Source organism: Pelodiscus sinensis, chromosome 7, assembly GCF_049634645.1.
Source record: "Pelodiscus sinensis isolate JC-2024 chromosome 7, ASM4963464v1, whole genome shotgun sequence".
Lineage (NCBI taxonomy): Eukaryota > Metazoa > Chordata > Testudines > Trionychidae > Pelodiscus > Pelodiscus sinensis.
In genome coordinates this window covers 37639887-37654323 of record NC_134717.1, presented here as the reverse complement: position 1 = coordinate 37654323, position 14437 = coordinate 37639887, and the positions used below count along the sequence as shown (strand labels likewise).

Below are 14437 nucleotides of genomic sequence, written 5' to 3'. Positions count from 1 at the left end.
ACTGTTACCATGGCAGAGAGAGAAATCTGCATCAGAAGCTTCAAAGAAAACCTAGATAAATTTTTCTCCAAATTAACAGTATTCTCAGCATGACAAAGACAATATGAGCATTTCTGTACAAGAGCTCACAATTTCTGTACAAGACTCTGCCTTGGGATCCACCTTTTCTGTACTCAGAGTTTTAAGTAACAGCTAGTAGTACTCACAACAAGGTATAGGTCAAAATTTAAACACCTATATTACATAGACAATAGGCATATCAATGTCCTGCCCAGAGAAACAGACTGACCATAACTGGAAAGCTAACGGAAAGAATGCATACCTACCAGTTCTTCAAAATCAAAGAAGAGCTTCTGAATCCAAAACACCAACGGACATAGCTGGTCATAATTTTACCAAAACTACAAATAATTGCAAAGATCCCAAATTTCATTCCATTGATGATTACCTGGCAGAGGTAATCCATAACCTCTTATTTTCAAAGGCTAGGATTGCTGGTGCCATCATCTGTTTTATTCCCTAAATCAGCTTCTCATAATCACTTTTTAAATTTCTGGAACCACTCTCCTAATCCATTGCAATGCAGTAGGTGTCATTCTCAGATGATGAAACAGGTAAGTACAAATAACATGCCGAAAGTCAACCCAGTTTCCACTCTAGACCCTTGTATACTCATAGTGGAAGCAAGCTTTGCAGTATGGATACCATACTCAGAAGACAAATTTCCAAAATTTCAACATACACCTTCTTTAGATCAGTTTGGCTATGTCTACACTGTGATCTTTTTCCGTAAAAAGATACTCAAATTGCGCTTTTATTTCGGAAGAGGCTTTTCCGACATTTGTCCCATCTTCATGGGGCCAAACATGGGAAAAACCTCCTTTTTTGGAAGAGCCCTTATTCCTCATAAAATGAGGAATATAGGGTTTCCGAAAGAACTTGCCCTCTTTTTCGGGAACTGTTACTGCTCTTGTAGGCATTCAAGAAGTTTGGGGTGGGGGGAATTGCTCAGTGCAGGGCCCCTTTCTTTTCCTCATTAGTGCTCCAGGAGCATCCCAGGGATGTAGGACCACAGATGTTGCTGGACAAGGTAAATCTGGACAATAGAGGTCTAAATTATACGTGTATAAGTGAAAAAGTGGGCAGAAACAATCCTAAATCATCAAAAAGGGTGTCATAAGTTTCAAAGTAATAGGATTTTCCAAAGAAATCCCCCAAAAGATGGATCAGATGCTCACATTTCACACTAGTCAGCATTTACCTTTGATATCTGTAATAAGGAAGACTATGCAGGAGTCTATTAAATATTCTTGACAGGAACTGAATATTTTAATTACCCACCTTGGTAAGATTCCCTGATGTGGAGAAACCATAATTAGTATGTGTCTATAAACTCTGTTTTTCCCCACTGAAAAGTAATTTGAATATCACTATTATTGTGTGTGTGTGTGTGTATCCCACACACCTAGTGGGTGTGGTTCACTGTCCCATGTAGTGGCACTTAGACTGCTTACAGCAAAAAATAAGAATGAGTGAAGCCGTGAAGCCTAAGCTGAGAGACTGCTGGCTTTATACTCAAGCTGTAGAGGCTCCTGCAGTAAGCTCCATAGGTTCCAGGTTTGAATCTGCCTGGTGGCGATTACATGTACAACAGATTTTTTATTTACAAATTGTAACATTCAAATAAACCTGTTTAAGGAGATTTGAGGGGGGAAAAGCTCATAGAAATTAAAAGGAGAACTACCAAGGTAAAATTTTTGAAATAAAACATTGTTATTCATTTAAAATCAAATACTTCAAAGAATTGTGCCATACAAAATTTAACTCTATTCATTGGGATTACTTATGTGAATAAATATTTGTTGGGATAAATAGTGCACTGTTTGCTGCTATTGAGTAATCTGCCTGTAGAATACTTATATGGTAGTAAGCACTATAAAGGATAAGTTGGAAAGTATTTGTAGATAAAAACATAAGAATGGCCATCCTGGGTCAGACCAAAGGTACATCTAGCCCAGTATCCTGTCTTCTGACTAGTCAATGCCAGATGCCCCAGAGGGAGTGAACAAAATAGGTAATCATCACGTGATCCCTCTCCTGTCATCCATTTCCAGACTCTGAGAAACAGAGGCTAGGGGCACCATTCCTGCTCATCCTGGCTAATAAGTATTGATGGCACTAACCTGCATGAATTTATCTAGTTCTTTTTTGAACCCTGTTAAAGTCCTAGTCTTCACATCACCCTCTGGCGAAGATTTCCACAGGTTAATTGTGCGCTACATGAAGAAAACCTTCCGTTTGTTTGTTTTAAACCTTCTACCTATTAATTTCATTTGGTGACCTCTAGTTCTTCTGTTATGAGAACAAATTAAACATGTTTCCTTACTCACTTTTTCCACACCTGTCATGATTTTATAGACCTCTATCATATCCCCCTTAGTCTCCTCTTTCCTAAACTGAAAAGTCAGTCTTTTAATCTCTCTTCATATGGGACCCATTGCAAGCCCCTAATAATTTTGTTGCCCTTTTCTGAATCTTTTCCAATGCCAATGTATCTTTTTTGAAATGAGATGATTATATCTGTATGCAGTATTAAGATGTGGGCATATCATGGTTTTATATAATGGCAATAAGATATTCTCTGTCTTATTCTCTATCCCTTTTTTAATGATTCCTAACCTTCTGTTTGCTTTTTTGACTGCCACTGCACACTGAGTGGATGTTTTCAGAGAACTGTGATTCCGAGATATCTCTCTTGAGTACTTGCAGCTAAATTAATCCACACCATATTATATGTACTATTGAAATTTTTTCCCAATGTGCATTACTTTACATTTATTAACATTAAATTTCATTTGCTATTTTGTTGCCCAATCACTTAGTTTGGTGAAATCTTTTTGAAGCTCTTTTTGGGGTTGCTTTGGTCTTAACTATCTTGAGCAGTTTAGTATCATCTGCAAATTTTGCCACCTCGCTGTTTACCCCCTTTTCCAGATCACTTATAAATAGGTTGAATAGGATTGGGCCCAGGACAGACCCTTAGGGACACCACTAGTTACCATTCTGAAAACTTACAATTTATTCCTACCCTTTGTTTCCTGTCTTTTAACTAGTTATCAATCCGTTAGAGGCGCTTCCCTCTTAACCTATGAAAATTAACTTTTCTTAAGAGCCTTTGGTGAGCCTGATTTAAAGGATAGGTTACAAACCACTGTTAATAGTTCCACATTTTCACATTTTAGTTCTTTTAGAACTTTTGGGTAAATGTCATCTGGTCCTGGTGACTTGTTACTGTTAAATTTATCAATTTATTCTAAAACCTCCTCTGATGACACCTCAATCTGGGACAATTTCTCAGATTAGTCACCAAGAAAGAAGGGCTCAGGTTTGGGAATCTCCCTAATATCCTCAGCTGTGAATACCGAAGCAAAGAATTAATTTAGTTTCTCCACAATAACGTTATCATCTTTGAATGTTCCTTTGGCATCTTGATCGTCCAGGGGCCCAACTGGTTGTTTAGCAGGCTTCCTGCTTCTGATGTACTTAAAAAAGATTTTGCCATTACTTTTTAAATTTTTGTCTAGCTGCTCTTCAAACTCCTTTTTGGCTTTTCTTATTATATTTTTACACTTAATTTGACAGAGTTTATGCTCCCTTATATTTTCCTCACTAGGATTTAACTCCTTCTTTTTAAACAATGTCTTTTTATCTCTCACTGCTTCATCTGGTTCTTAAATATATTGGGTAGTATTAAAACAGCATTTTAAAAATCTGATTTATTTCTTACTCTAATTTTTCAACAAAAGAAAACTTGTTTTCCTATTAAGCTATACAGAAACCAGATTACCTCTCCAAGCTATATTTTAAGTCCAAACTACTTTTATAGTATCCTAGTATAGGTTGCACCTCCCAAATCTGAGATTCTCTCATCCAGCAACATCCGTGGTCCATCATCACCATGGATGTTGCTGGATGAGAGAGCCCCGGGCCAGGAGGGCCAGCAGCTGGAAGCCTGGTGCAACCCTGCCAATCTACTAGCAGTGGGGTCACAGCAGACCTGGAGAGAGAGAGCAATTGGAACTGTCTGCTTCCTGGCAGTGTGCCCCAAACCTTAGCAGCCCAACAGGGGCAGTCTGACTGGGCCACGTAAGTCTGGGAGGTAGTGGTGCCACCGCAGCCCGGGTGGCGGCGGTGGTGGCAACATGATTGGGGTTGCCTGCTGCCCGACATCATGGCTGGGGTTGCAGCCTCAGCAGCCTGGGAGGGGAAGCTGGCTGCAGCAGCCCGATAGAATCAGCGTGGCTGGAGTTGTGCACTGTGCAGCAGTGGGACTGGGGCTGTGGCTGCAGCAGCAGTAGCCCGATTGGACAACCTGTCATTCAGCAGTGGAGCTGGAGCTTCCTGGCCAGCCGACAGTGAAACCAGGGCTAGGGCTGGCCTACAGACAGCCCAGCCACACTGAAGGAGCCAGCAGTGGGCTGAGGGGATGGTATCAGGTAACCTCCCCTTTTCTGGCAAGTTTCCTGATCTGGGACCAGTCAGGTCCCAAGGGTGCCGGACAAGAGAGGTCCATCCTGTACATAATTACACTATTCTAATGAAAATACTGTTATATTTTTTATTAGAAAACATAGATATGTGGAATATATTCAAATGAGTAAAGTTATATGTAAATATCTACAAGATCAGTGATTTAGTCTCTGTCTTCTGCTAACTACAATTGTTCCTGGTTTTATATGTACATTTTTTTTTAAAGTTGTAGATGAAAGCTCAGATAGATCATTGTCTCTAATTCCCTGTTTGATATAGCATCAGAAGAATAGCAGAAACTAAGTATTAAAAATAATGCTTGTGAGGCATTATTTACTATTTGAGGATAATATTCATAGAATCATAGAATAATAGGACTGGAAGGGACCTCAAGAGGTCATCGAGTCCAGCCCCCCGCCCTCAAGGCAGGACCAAGCTCCACCTACACCATCCCTGACAGATGTCTATCTAACCTGTTCTTAAATATCTCCAGAGAGGGAGATTCCACCACCTCCCTTGGCAATTTATTCCAATATTTGACCACCCTGACAGTTAGGAATTTTTTCCTAATGTCCAATCTAAACCTCCCCTGCTGCACTTTAAGCCCATTATTCCCTGTCCTGTCCTCAGAAACCAAGAGGAACAAATTTTCTCCTTCCTCCTTGTGACACCCTTTTAGATATTTGAAAACCGCTATCATGTCCCCCCTTAATCTTCTTTTTTCCAAACTAAACAAGCTCAGTTCATGAAGCCTGGCTTCATAGGTCATGTTCTCTAAACCTTTAATCATTCTTGTCACTCTTCTCTGTACCCTTTCCAATTTCTCCACATCTTTCTTGAAATGTGGCGCCCAGAACTGGACACAGTACTCCAGCTGAGGCCTAACTAGTGCAGAGTAGAGCGGCAGAATGACTTCACGAGTTTTGCTTACAACACACCTGTTGATACAACCTGGAATCATATTTGCTTTTTTTGCAACAGCATCACACTGTTGACTCATATTCAACTTGTGGTCCACTATGACCCCTAGATCCCTTTCCGCCATGCTCCTTCCTAGACAGTCGCTTCCCATCTTGTATGTATGGAACTGATTGTTCCTTCCTAAGTGGAGCACTTTGCATTTCTCTTTATTAAACCTCATCCTGTTTACCTCTGACCATTTCTCTAACTTGCTAGGTCATTTTGAATTATGTCCCTATCCCTCAAAGAAGTTGCAACCCCACCCAGTTTGGTATCATCTGCAAACTTAATAAGCGTACTCTCTATCCCAATATCTATATCATTGATGAAGATATTGAACAGTACGGGTCCCAATACAGACCCTTGCGGAACTCCACTTGTTATCCCTTTCCAGCAGGATTTAGCACCGTTAACAACAACTCTCTGGCTACGGTTATCCAGCCAATTATGCACCCACCTTATCGTGGCCCTATCTAAGTTATATTTGTCTAGTTTATCAATAAGAATATCATGCGAGACCATATCAAATGCCTTACTAAAGTCTAGGTATGTGACATCCACCGCTTCTCCCTTATCCACAAGGCTCGTTATCCTATCAAAGAAAGCTATCAGATTAGTTTGGCATGACTTGTTCTTCACAAACCCATGCTGGCTATTCCCTATCACTTTATTACCTTCCAAGTGTTTGCATATGATTTCCTTAATTACCTGCTCCATTATCTTCCCTGGGACAGACGTTAAACTGACCGGTCTGTAGTTTCCTGGGTTGTTCTTATTCACCTTTTTATAGATGGGGACAATATTTGCCCTTTTCCAGTCTTCTGGAATCTCCCCTGTCTGCCATGATTTTTCAAAGATCATAGCTAAAGGCTCAGATACCTCCTCTATCAGCTCCTTGAGTATCCTGGGATGCATTTCATCAGGACCTGGTGACTTGCTGACATCTAACTTTCCTAAGTGATTTTTAACTTGTTCTTTGTGTATCCTATCTTCTAAACTTACCCTCTCTCTGCTTGTAGTCACTACGTTAGGCACACCTCCAGACTTCTCGGTGAAGACCGAAACAAAGAAGTCATTGAGCATCTCCGCCATTTCCAAGTTTCCTGTTACTGCTTCTCCCTCCTCACTAAGCAGTGGGCCTACCCTGTCCTTGGTCTTCCTCTTGCTTTTAATGTATTTATAAAAGGTCTTCTTGTTTCCCTTTATGCCTGTAGCTAGTTTGATCTCATTTTGTGCCTTTGCCTTTCTAATCTTGCCCCTGCATTCCCGTGTTGCTTGCCTATATTCATCCTTTGTTATTTGTCCTAGTTTCCATTTTTTATAGGACTCCTTTTTTATTTTGAGATCATGCAAGATCTCTTTGTTAAGCCAAGCTGGTCTTTTGCCATATTTTCTATCTTTCCTACACAGCGGAATTGTTTACTTTTGGGCCCTTACATACTGATTTGTCATAATTCAATGTCCTGATTATTAGGTTGTGTACGGAAGTTCAAGTGCTGTCAAGTCAGCCTAGAAGATAAGAAAGGGAAAATCTGGTGGAATCTTCGAAAAACCTGCTACAAGATAGTTGAACACAACTGGTTTGAGACCTTCATTGTCTTCATGATTCTCCTTAGCAGTGGTGCTCTGGTAAGTGAAATGTATAACTGGTATATTATTTCTGAGAGAAAATGTCTTTAGAAAAGTAGTTAATCAAAGATAAATGTTTAGCACAGTGTTTTTTACACTAGAATTGGTTTTTCAATATTAATAGAAAATGTCCTGACTGGAATGTCATATGGACACCCAGAATTGCTTTATACTAGCATTAACTGAGATTAATCTTCACACTGATCTGGCCAGTGATCTGGGTTTGTTAGACTGCTTTCTGTTTCTGCTATAACCCTTGGTCACTACTCTAGCCATATCCACTTTGAAGTCTCTGTCAGCTCTGTCCTTTGGGTGCTGAGAACACTGTAGCAGAGATGTGGCTACCCTATGAGTACATTTACATTGTGTGGCTCTTTCAAAGTAAGCTATCCTGGAATAGTTATTCTGAAATAGCTTATTTTAAAATAAGAATAGCAGAAACTAAGTATGAAAAATTAACTTGTGAGGAATTATTTACTATTTCAGGATAATATTACATATTGATTTGTCATAATTCAATGTCCTGATTATTAGGTTGTGTATGGAAGGTCAAGTCAGCCTAGAAGATAAAAAAGGGAAAACCTGGTGGAATCTTCGAAAAACCTGCTACAAGATAGCTGAACACAACTGGTTTGAGATCTCACCAGGGTCATTCTAAGTTATTCTTCCCCAGTGCCTCTGGGGCTCTAAATGGAGATAGCACATCTACACTGCAGGGAAGCCTCAAAATTAGTCCGAGCAGGCTCCCCTAATGTAGATGTGCTATCTGGATTTAGAGCCCCAGAGGCATTAGGGAGGAATAACTTAGCCCCTCACCAGGGCTATTCTATTTCGAAATAGCAGCAGTGGAGTGTCTACACACACCTTAGTTCAAAGTAGCTATTTCAGAATAGGTGTTATTCCTCATAAAATGAGGTTTGCAGATTTCTGAATAAATTGTCTGTTATTTCGTAATAATTTCAAAATAACGGGAATGGCACTGTAGATGCTCACATTGTTATCTTGAAACAATGCTAGTTACCTTGAAATAACGGTTCAGTGTAGATGCAACCTATGTGTATAATTCTTTCCTTTTTTGGGCACCTCTCTGGGGATAGTCATAATCTATCTTTTATTCTCTTTGTGGGAAAATGGGAATGGTGGTCAAACCCAGATTTCATAAGAGCTTGATCAGGTGAAAAAGAAAATGTAAAATGAAATGTAAAAACTCTATCAAGGTTCTTGGACCACATACCTTTATAGATTCCTCCAGCTAAATACCTCTTACCTGTCCCAACCTTGTGGTGGATTTCATTGCCTAGAGAGCCTCACCAGGCTCTTAAGCAAAGTAAACTGTCATGAGACAAGAAGGAAGGTGCTCTCTTGGTTTTGTAATTGGTTAAAAGATAGGAAACAAAGGATAAGAATAAATTATCAGTTTTCAGAATGTAGTGAGGTTAATAGTGATGTACCCCAGGGTCCATACTGGGATCATTTTTTTTCATCATAGTCATAAAAAGGGGGTAAACAGTGAGGTGGCACAATTTGTAGATGAAACAAAACTACTCATGATAGTTAAGTCCTATGCAGAAGCGCAAAGACCTATAAAGGGATCTCAAAGCTGGGTGACTGGACAACAAGAGGGCAGGTGAATTTTAGTTCTGATAAATGCATTATACTGCAAATTGGAAAACATAACCCCAGCTATACTCACAAAATGATGAGGTCTAAATTCCACTCAAAAAAGAGATGTTGAAGTCATTCTGGATACAGGCAGTCCCCGGGTTAGGTACAAGATAGGGACTGTAGGTTTGTTCTTAAGGTGAATCTGTATGTAAGTCGGAACTGGCATCCACATTCAGCCGCTGCTGAAACTGATCAGTTTCAACAGCGGCTGAATCTGGACACCAGTTCCGACTTACATACAGATTCAACTTAAGAACCCCAGGCGTCCCCAAGTCAGCTGCTGCTGAAACTGATCAGCAGCTGATTCCAGGAAGCCCGGGGCAGAGCAACTCTGCCTCGGGCTTCCTGTAGTCAGCCGCTGGTCAGTTTCAGCAGCGGCTGACTTGGGGACGCCTGGGGCAGAGCAGCTCGGGTGCTGCTGGGTTGGTCCAGTAGTGCGGCCGCTCCTCGGCGCTACTGGACCAATCCAGCAGCACCCCAGCTGCTCTGCCCCAAGCGTCCTGATTCAGCCGCTGCTGAAACTGATCAGCAGCGGCTGAATCAGGACTCCTGGGGCAGAGCAGCTGGGGTGCTGCCTGGTTGGTCCAGTAGCGCCAAGGAGCGGTGCTGCGGGACCAACCGGCAGCGCCCCACCTGCTCTACCACAGGCCCCGGGCTTTGCTCCACGTTTCCCTGGTCTGCTGGGGCGGGGGCACTAGCTGCGTCCCCCCCAGCAGACCAGGGAGACGCGGAGCAAAGCGGCGGAGGACCCGGGCCGGACCGTGGCGCTTCCAGATCAGCTGGTCTGCAGATCAGCTGGAAGCGCCGCAGGTCCGGCCCCGGGTCCTCCGCCGCTTTGCTCAGCGTCTCCCTGGTCTGCCTGGTCCCGCCGCCCGCCTCCTCCGGGGCGAGAATAGCTTCTCCCCGTCTCCCTGGTCTGCTGGGGGAGCCAGCAGACCAGGGAGACGCTGAGCAAAGTGGCGGAGGACCCGGGGCCGGACCCGCGGCCCTTCCAGATCAACTGGAAGCGCCGCGGGTCCGGCCCCGGGTCTTCCGCCGCTTTGCTCAGCGTCTCCCTGGTCTGCAGACCAGGGAGACGCTGAGCAAAGCGGCGGAGGACCCGGGGCCGGACCCGCGGCACTTCCAGATCAGCGCCGCGGGTCCGGCCCGGGTCCTCCGCCGCTTTGCTCCCCGTCTCCCTGGTCTGCTGGCTCCCCCAGCAGACCAGGGAGACGGGGAGAAGCTTTTCTCGCCCCGGAGGAGGCGGGCGGCGGGACCAGGCGTCCCACCGCTCCAGTCCTCCGGGGCGAGAAAATCCCCATTCGTAACTGCGGATCCGACATATGTCGGATCCGCGTAACTCGGGGACTGCCTGTAGTTCTCTAAAAACATGTATAAATCCATGGTATACCCATATCTTGAATACTGTGTGCACATGTGGTCATTTTATCTCAAAAAATATATATTAGAATTAGAAAAGGGCAACAAAATAATTAGGGATATGGAACAGCTGCCATATGAGGAGAGATTAATATAACTAGGACTTTTCATCTTAGAAAAGAGAAAACAAAGAGGGGATATAATTTAGGTCTATCAATTCATGATTGGAATGTGGAGAAAGTAGATAAGAAAGATATTTACTCCTTCTCTTAACATAAGAACTACGGATCACCAAATTAAATTAACAAGCAGCAAGTTTAAAACAAAGAAAAATAAGTATTTTTTCATGGCATGCACAGTCAACCTGTGGAACTTCTTGCTAGAGAATGTTGTGAACGCAAGACTACAACAGGGTTCAAAACAGAACTAGATGAATTCATAGCGGATAGGTTCATCGATGGCTGATAGCTAGAGTAAGCAAGGATGGTGTCCTCAATCTCTGTTTGCTAGAAGATGGGAAGTAGATAATAGGAGATGGATCACTTGTTGTTGCTTGTGTTCTTTCTATTCATTCACTCTAGGGCACCTGGCATTGGCCACTGTTAAAAGATAGGATACTGGGCTAGATGGACCTTTGGTCTGATCCAGTATAACAGTTCTTACAGATTTTAACATGTGCCTTATATTTGTTGCTTTTTAATTTGTCAGATTACCTTCAGCTCTATCCCTTCCCACTGTACACAGAATACTGGATAATGTACTGGCAGAAAAATCAGCTGTTGAGACATTGTGACAAATTGGTAGATAGTAGGTTAGATGAGTGGTTGGACTGCAAGATGAAGAAAAGAAGGAGAGAGCTTTTGATATAAAAACCTGCAGATTTGTGCATAAATGGAGAACTGGTTTTGAGACTAAGACTAATGGGCTGTAGGCTGTCTGTTTCCATTTTGGAGCAGAAGTGCATGGGTAGACATGGGAGGATGACAGGTGAAGAATTTTATTTTGTGTTCTGAAAAAGCTAGACAGCAACAAGAACACACTTTTAAGGGAACAATGCAAACACTTAAGAAAATCCCATAATGGTGTAGCAACTCTAGACAAAGAATCCCTGTGAACTTTCAGTCCCTATAGTACATATTACACTGATTGATATTTCTTATAATCCCAACCTTTCTTAGGGTGTATCTCTTAAAATTAACATTTCTGATGTGTTGAGTCTAGACTCCATGTCTGCTTGCTAGTCATCCACTCATGGGATTCAGGGCATTAACTTGCTCTCACCATATTAATAAATTCTCCTTTGAGCCACTTAATTGCTATCAAATGAATTTTATTGTATGAAAAGTTCTGTTTGTGTAAATAGTAACTTTGACTAATAGATGGTACTTTTCATTCACATATTAGAAACAGATCTGTGTATCCATGCTGTATAAAGACAAACCAATGTTACGTGCATTATTGTCCTAATTTCTTTGAACAGATACCATATGTGTTTCATTTTAATTAGATGTTTACTTGCCCGTTATTTTCACACACCTTGATACTCAGTCTAGTCTGGCAAAATTCTCCAAATTACATTTTTAAAAATTCTCTAGGGTTGTAGCCAAAATCCCCTAACCATTAAGCTTTTCATTTATTTTGACACTCTATCATGTATCCTGCTTGTGGTTTAAAAAGAGGCACCTGGAAATCTGTTTATATTTCTTGTAATTATTCACTGCATGAGCTCTGTCATTTGAGGGTTAGGGATGTGTCAGTTACAGGATCCAGTATTGGGTCACTGTGCTCATTTCTTCTTGGCACATAACTTTGCGAGCTACAAATATTACTGTTTACTATTGCCTGGTACACTGAATTGAGGTTTGCCTTGTTTGAGTCACAGGGTTTATGTCTGAGAAGACAGTAGAATATTTTCTAAAAATCTTTTGAGGATTGCTGTAGTCACTCCAATCATCATCTATCAAAGATTCAAATCTCAGAAATATACTTTGTGCTGAGTTCTATTTTCAGAAAACATCCTGAATTGGAAAGCAATTTATCTTTGCCTTTTTATCATCAGCCCATGCAGCCTAAATTGTAACTTGCAATGGTTAATAAATACTGAACTTGAATACTATTTGTTTAACAGGCTTTTGAAGATATATATATTGAAACGCGCAAGACTATCAAGACCATTCTAGAATATGCAGATAAGGTCTTCACTTACATCTTCATTCTGGAAATGTTGCTAAAATGGATAGCCTATGGTTTTCAAACCTATTTCACTAATGCCTGGTGCTGGCTGGACTTCCTGATTGTTGATGTATGTATTGTAATCTATTAATAACCTATTTTTACTGTATTGTAAGTTTGCCATTCTACATAATTCATTGTTAATTATATGTATAATGAGGATAGTACTCTGGGTTAAAAATGACCAAAAATATCATATGATTGGTGAACATTTCCCTGATGCCTTGTGATTATTTAATGACTCACTAAAAATTCATTTGTATGTTATGTTTTCAGCAGTAATCTTCACGTTGATTTTTATAGTACTCCTGCTCGATGAGGTTGCAAGACAACTTTAAATATAGCCCTCCCATTTTTCAACCGCTTGTATGACTATATTGGAAACTAAATCTTTCTCATTTCTGGCTTTGCTTGGTTTCTGTCCTCAATTTCAGTTTTGGCAAGGCTTCTGTCTATATTTGTCTCTTTGAATACTATACTTTAAAACAGAAGTAATCTATTTGTATGGGTAATAGAATTACTCTTTTACTGCTAGCTATGATAAAATCTTAGATTGGTTTCTTCAGTCAAAAGCAGCAAGGAATCCTGTGGCACCTTATAGACTAACCGAAGTGTTAGAGCATAAGCTTTTGTGGGCATCTGACGAAGTGGGTCTTTGCCCACGAAAGCTTATGCTCCAACACCTCAGTTAGTCTGTAAGGTGCCACAGGACTCCTTGCTGCTTTTGCAGATTCAGACTAACATGGCTACCCCTCTGATACTCGATTTCTTCAATCCTATTTCACTTAGGAGCACTGATCAATGGGAGTTGCACTTCAAAATCACATAAGTACTTTCAAAATTCCGATGCATATATTTTGTCTTACAGCATTTACGTGAATCCATACCCATGAGTTCTTTTTGTCTTTGTAGAGACTGGGAAAAATTCAAACTAACAAGATCACACGTACTCTGCCAAAAGTTCTAAATCTGCCACCATCAGCAGTTCAAGCATATCTGTTTTTTTCATGTAAATATTTTGGTTTTTAGGTGTTGGATCTTTCTTTTTGTGTGTTTGTATATGGGTTTTTTTTTTGCTTCTACAGAGAAAGCAAAGTAGTAGTGCTACTTCTCCCAACCTGTTTATTTTTAGAATTTTAATTTTTGTTAATTTGTATACAATAATGATCGCATTTCAGATTCTAACTCTTCTATCCTTTTCCTCAGCTGAGAAAACATTAGAGCAGTGGTCCCCAGCCTTTTGGTGCCCGCCGGGCGCCATAGGGCGGGGACACTTGCGCGTCCGGGGGCACCCCCCCCATAGCCGCGGGGCCGGGGCCCCCCCGCAAGAGCCGCGCGCCCGGGGCCGGCGCTTCCCCCCCCCGCAAGCGCCGCGCGCCCGGGGCCGGCGCTCCCCCCCCCCTGCAAGCGCCGCGCGCCCGGAGCCGACGCTCCCCGCAAGCGCCGCGCCATGTGCCCAGGGCCAGGCCAGCCCCGAGCACCTGGCGAGTGCATGCAAATGCCCCCGCGGGCGCCATGGCGCCCGCGGGCACCGTGTTGGGGACCACGGCATTAGAGCATTGAAAAACTAACCTTCTCTACTCTGTTTCCTTTGCCTACCAATTTAGGTAAAGTCCCTCCCTCCCCACTGCAAAAAACAGCATAAGGCCAACTCCCCCTCCTGATATAGGGAGTCAGGGGCTCATAAGAAATTTAAAACAGATGCTGTGACTCTTTTCCCTCTTTACTGTTCCAGCAGGTCTGCTCTTTAGCAGAGGAAGACCACATACACCATGATCACAAGATCTGGACAGTCAAGCGCATGCTATAACAACATAAAAGCAGAGAAAGGAGGTTTCAAAATAAAGAAAACTGTTTTCAACCAAAATTTGAAACCTGTCTCCTTGTATCTTCCTTTGAAGAGTCCAAGTGGAGATTGCTGATTAAAACTAAAATGTTAAATTAATACATTGGGTAATTTTCATAAGTAATAGGAAGCTAGTGGTTTCCCAGCTATATTTATCCATGGCTCAGTATCTCTAGCTGCTGGGATTGCTGTGTCATGACTAAATATCACACTGTA

General features: G+C 41.9%; 1 protein-coding gene across 3 annotated transcripts in view; it reads left to right on the top strand.

Annotated features, from left to right (window-relative positions):
• Positions 1-14437, top strand: part of LOC102458957 (sodium channel protein type 2 subunit alpha-like) — a 167254-nt gene that overhangs the window by 113895 nt on the left and 38922 nt on the right. For all 3 annotated transcript variants that reach the window (XM_075933532.1, XM_075933531.1, XM_075933530.1), the window contains 2 exons: positions 6965-7119; positions 12272-12445. In XM_075933532.1, the coding sequence (XP_075789647.1) occupies positions 6965-7119; positions 12272-12445 (329 nt within the window). The remainder of the gene's footprint in view (positions 1-6964; positions 7120-12271; positions 12446-14437) is intronic.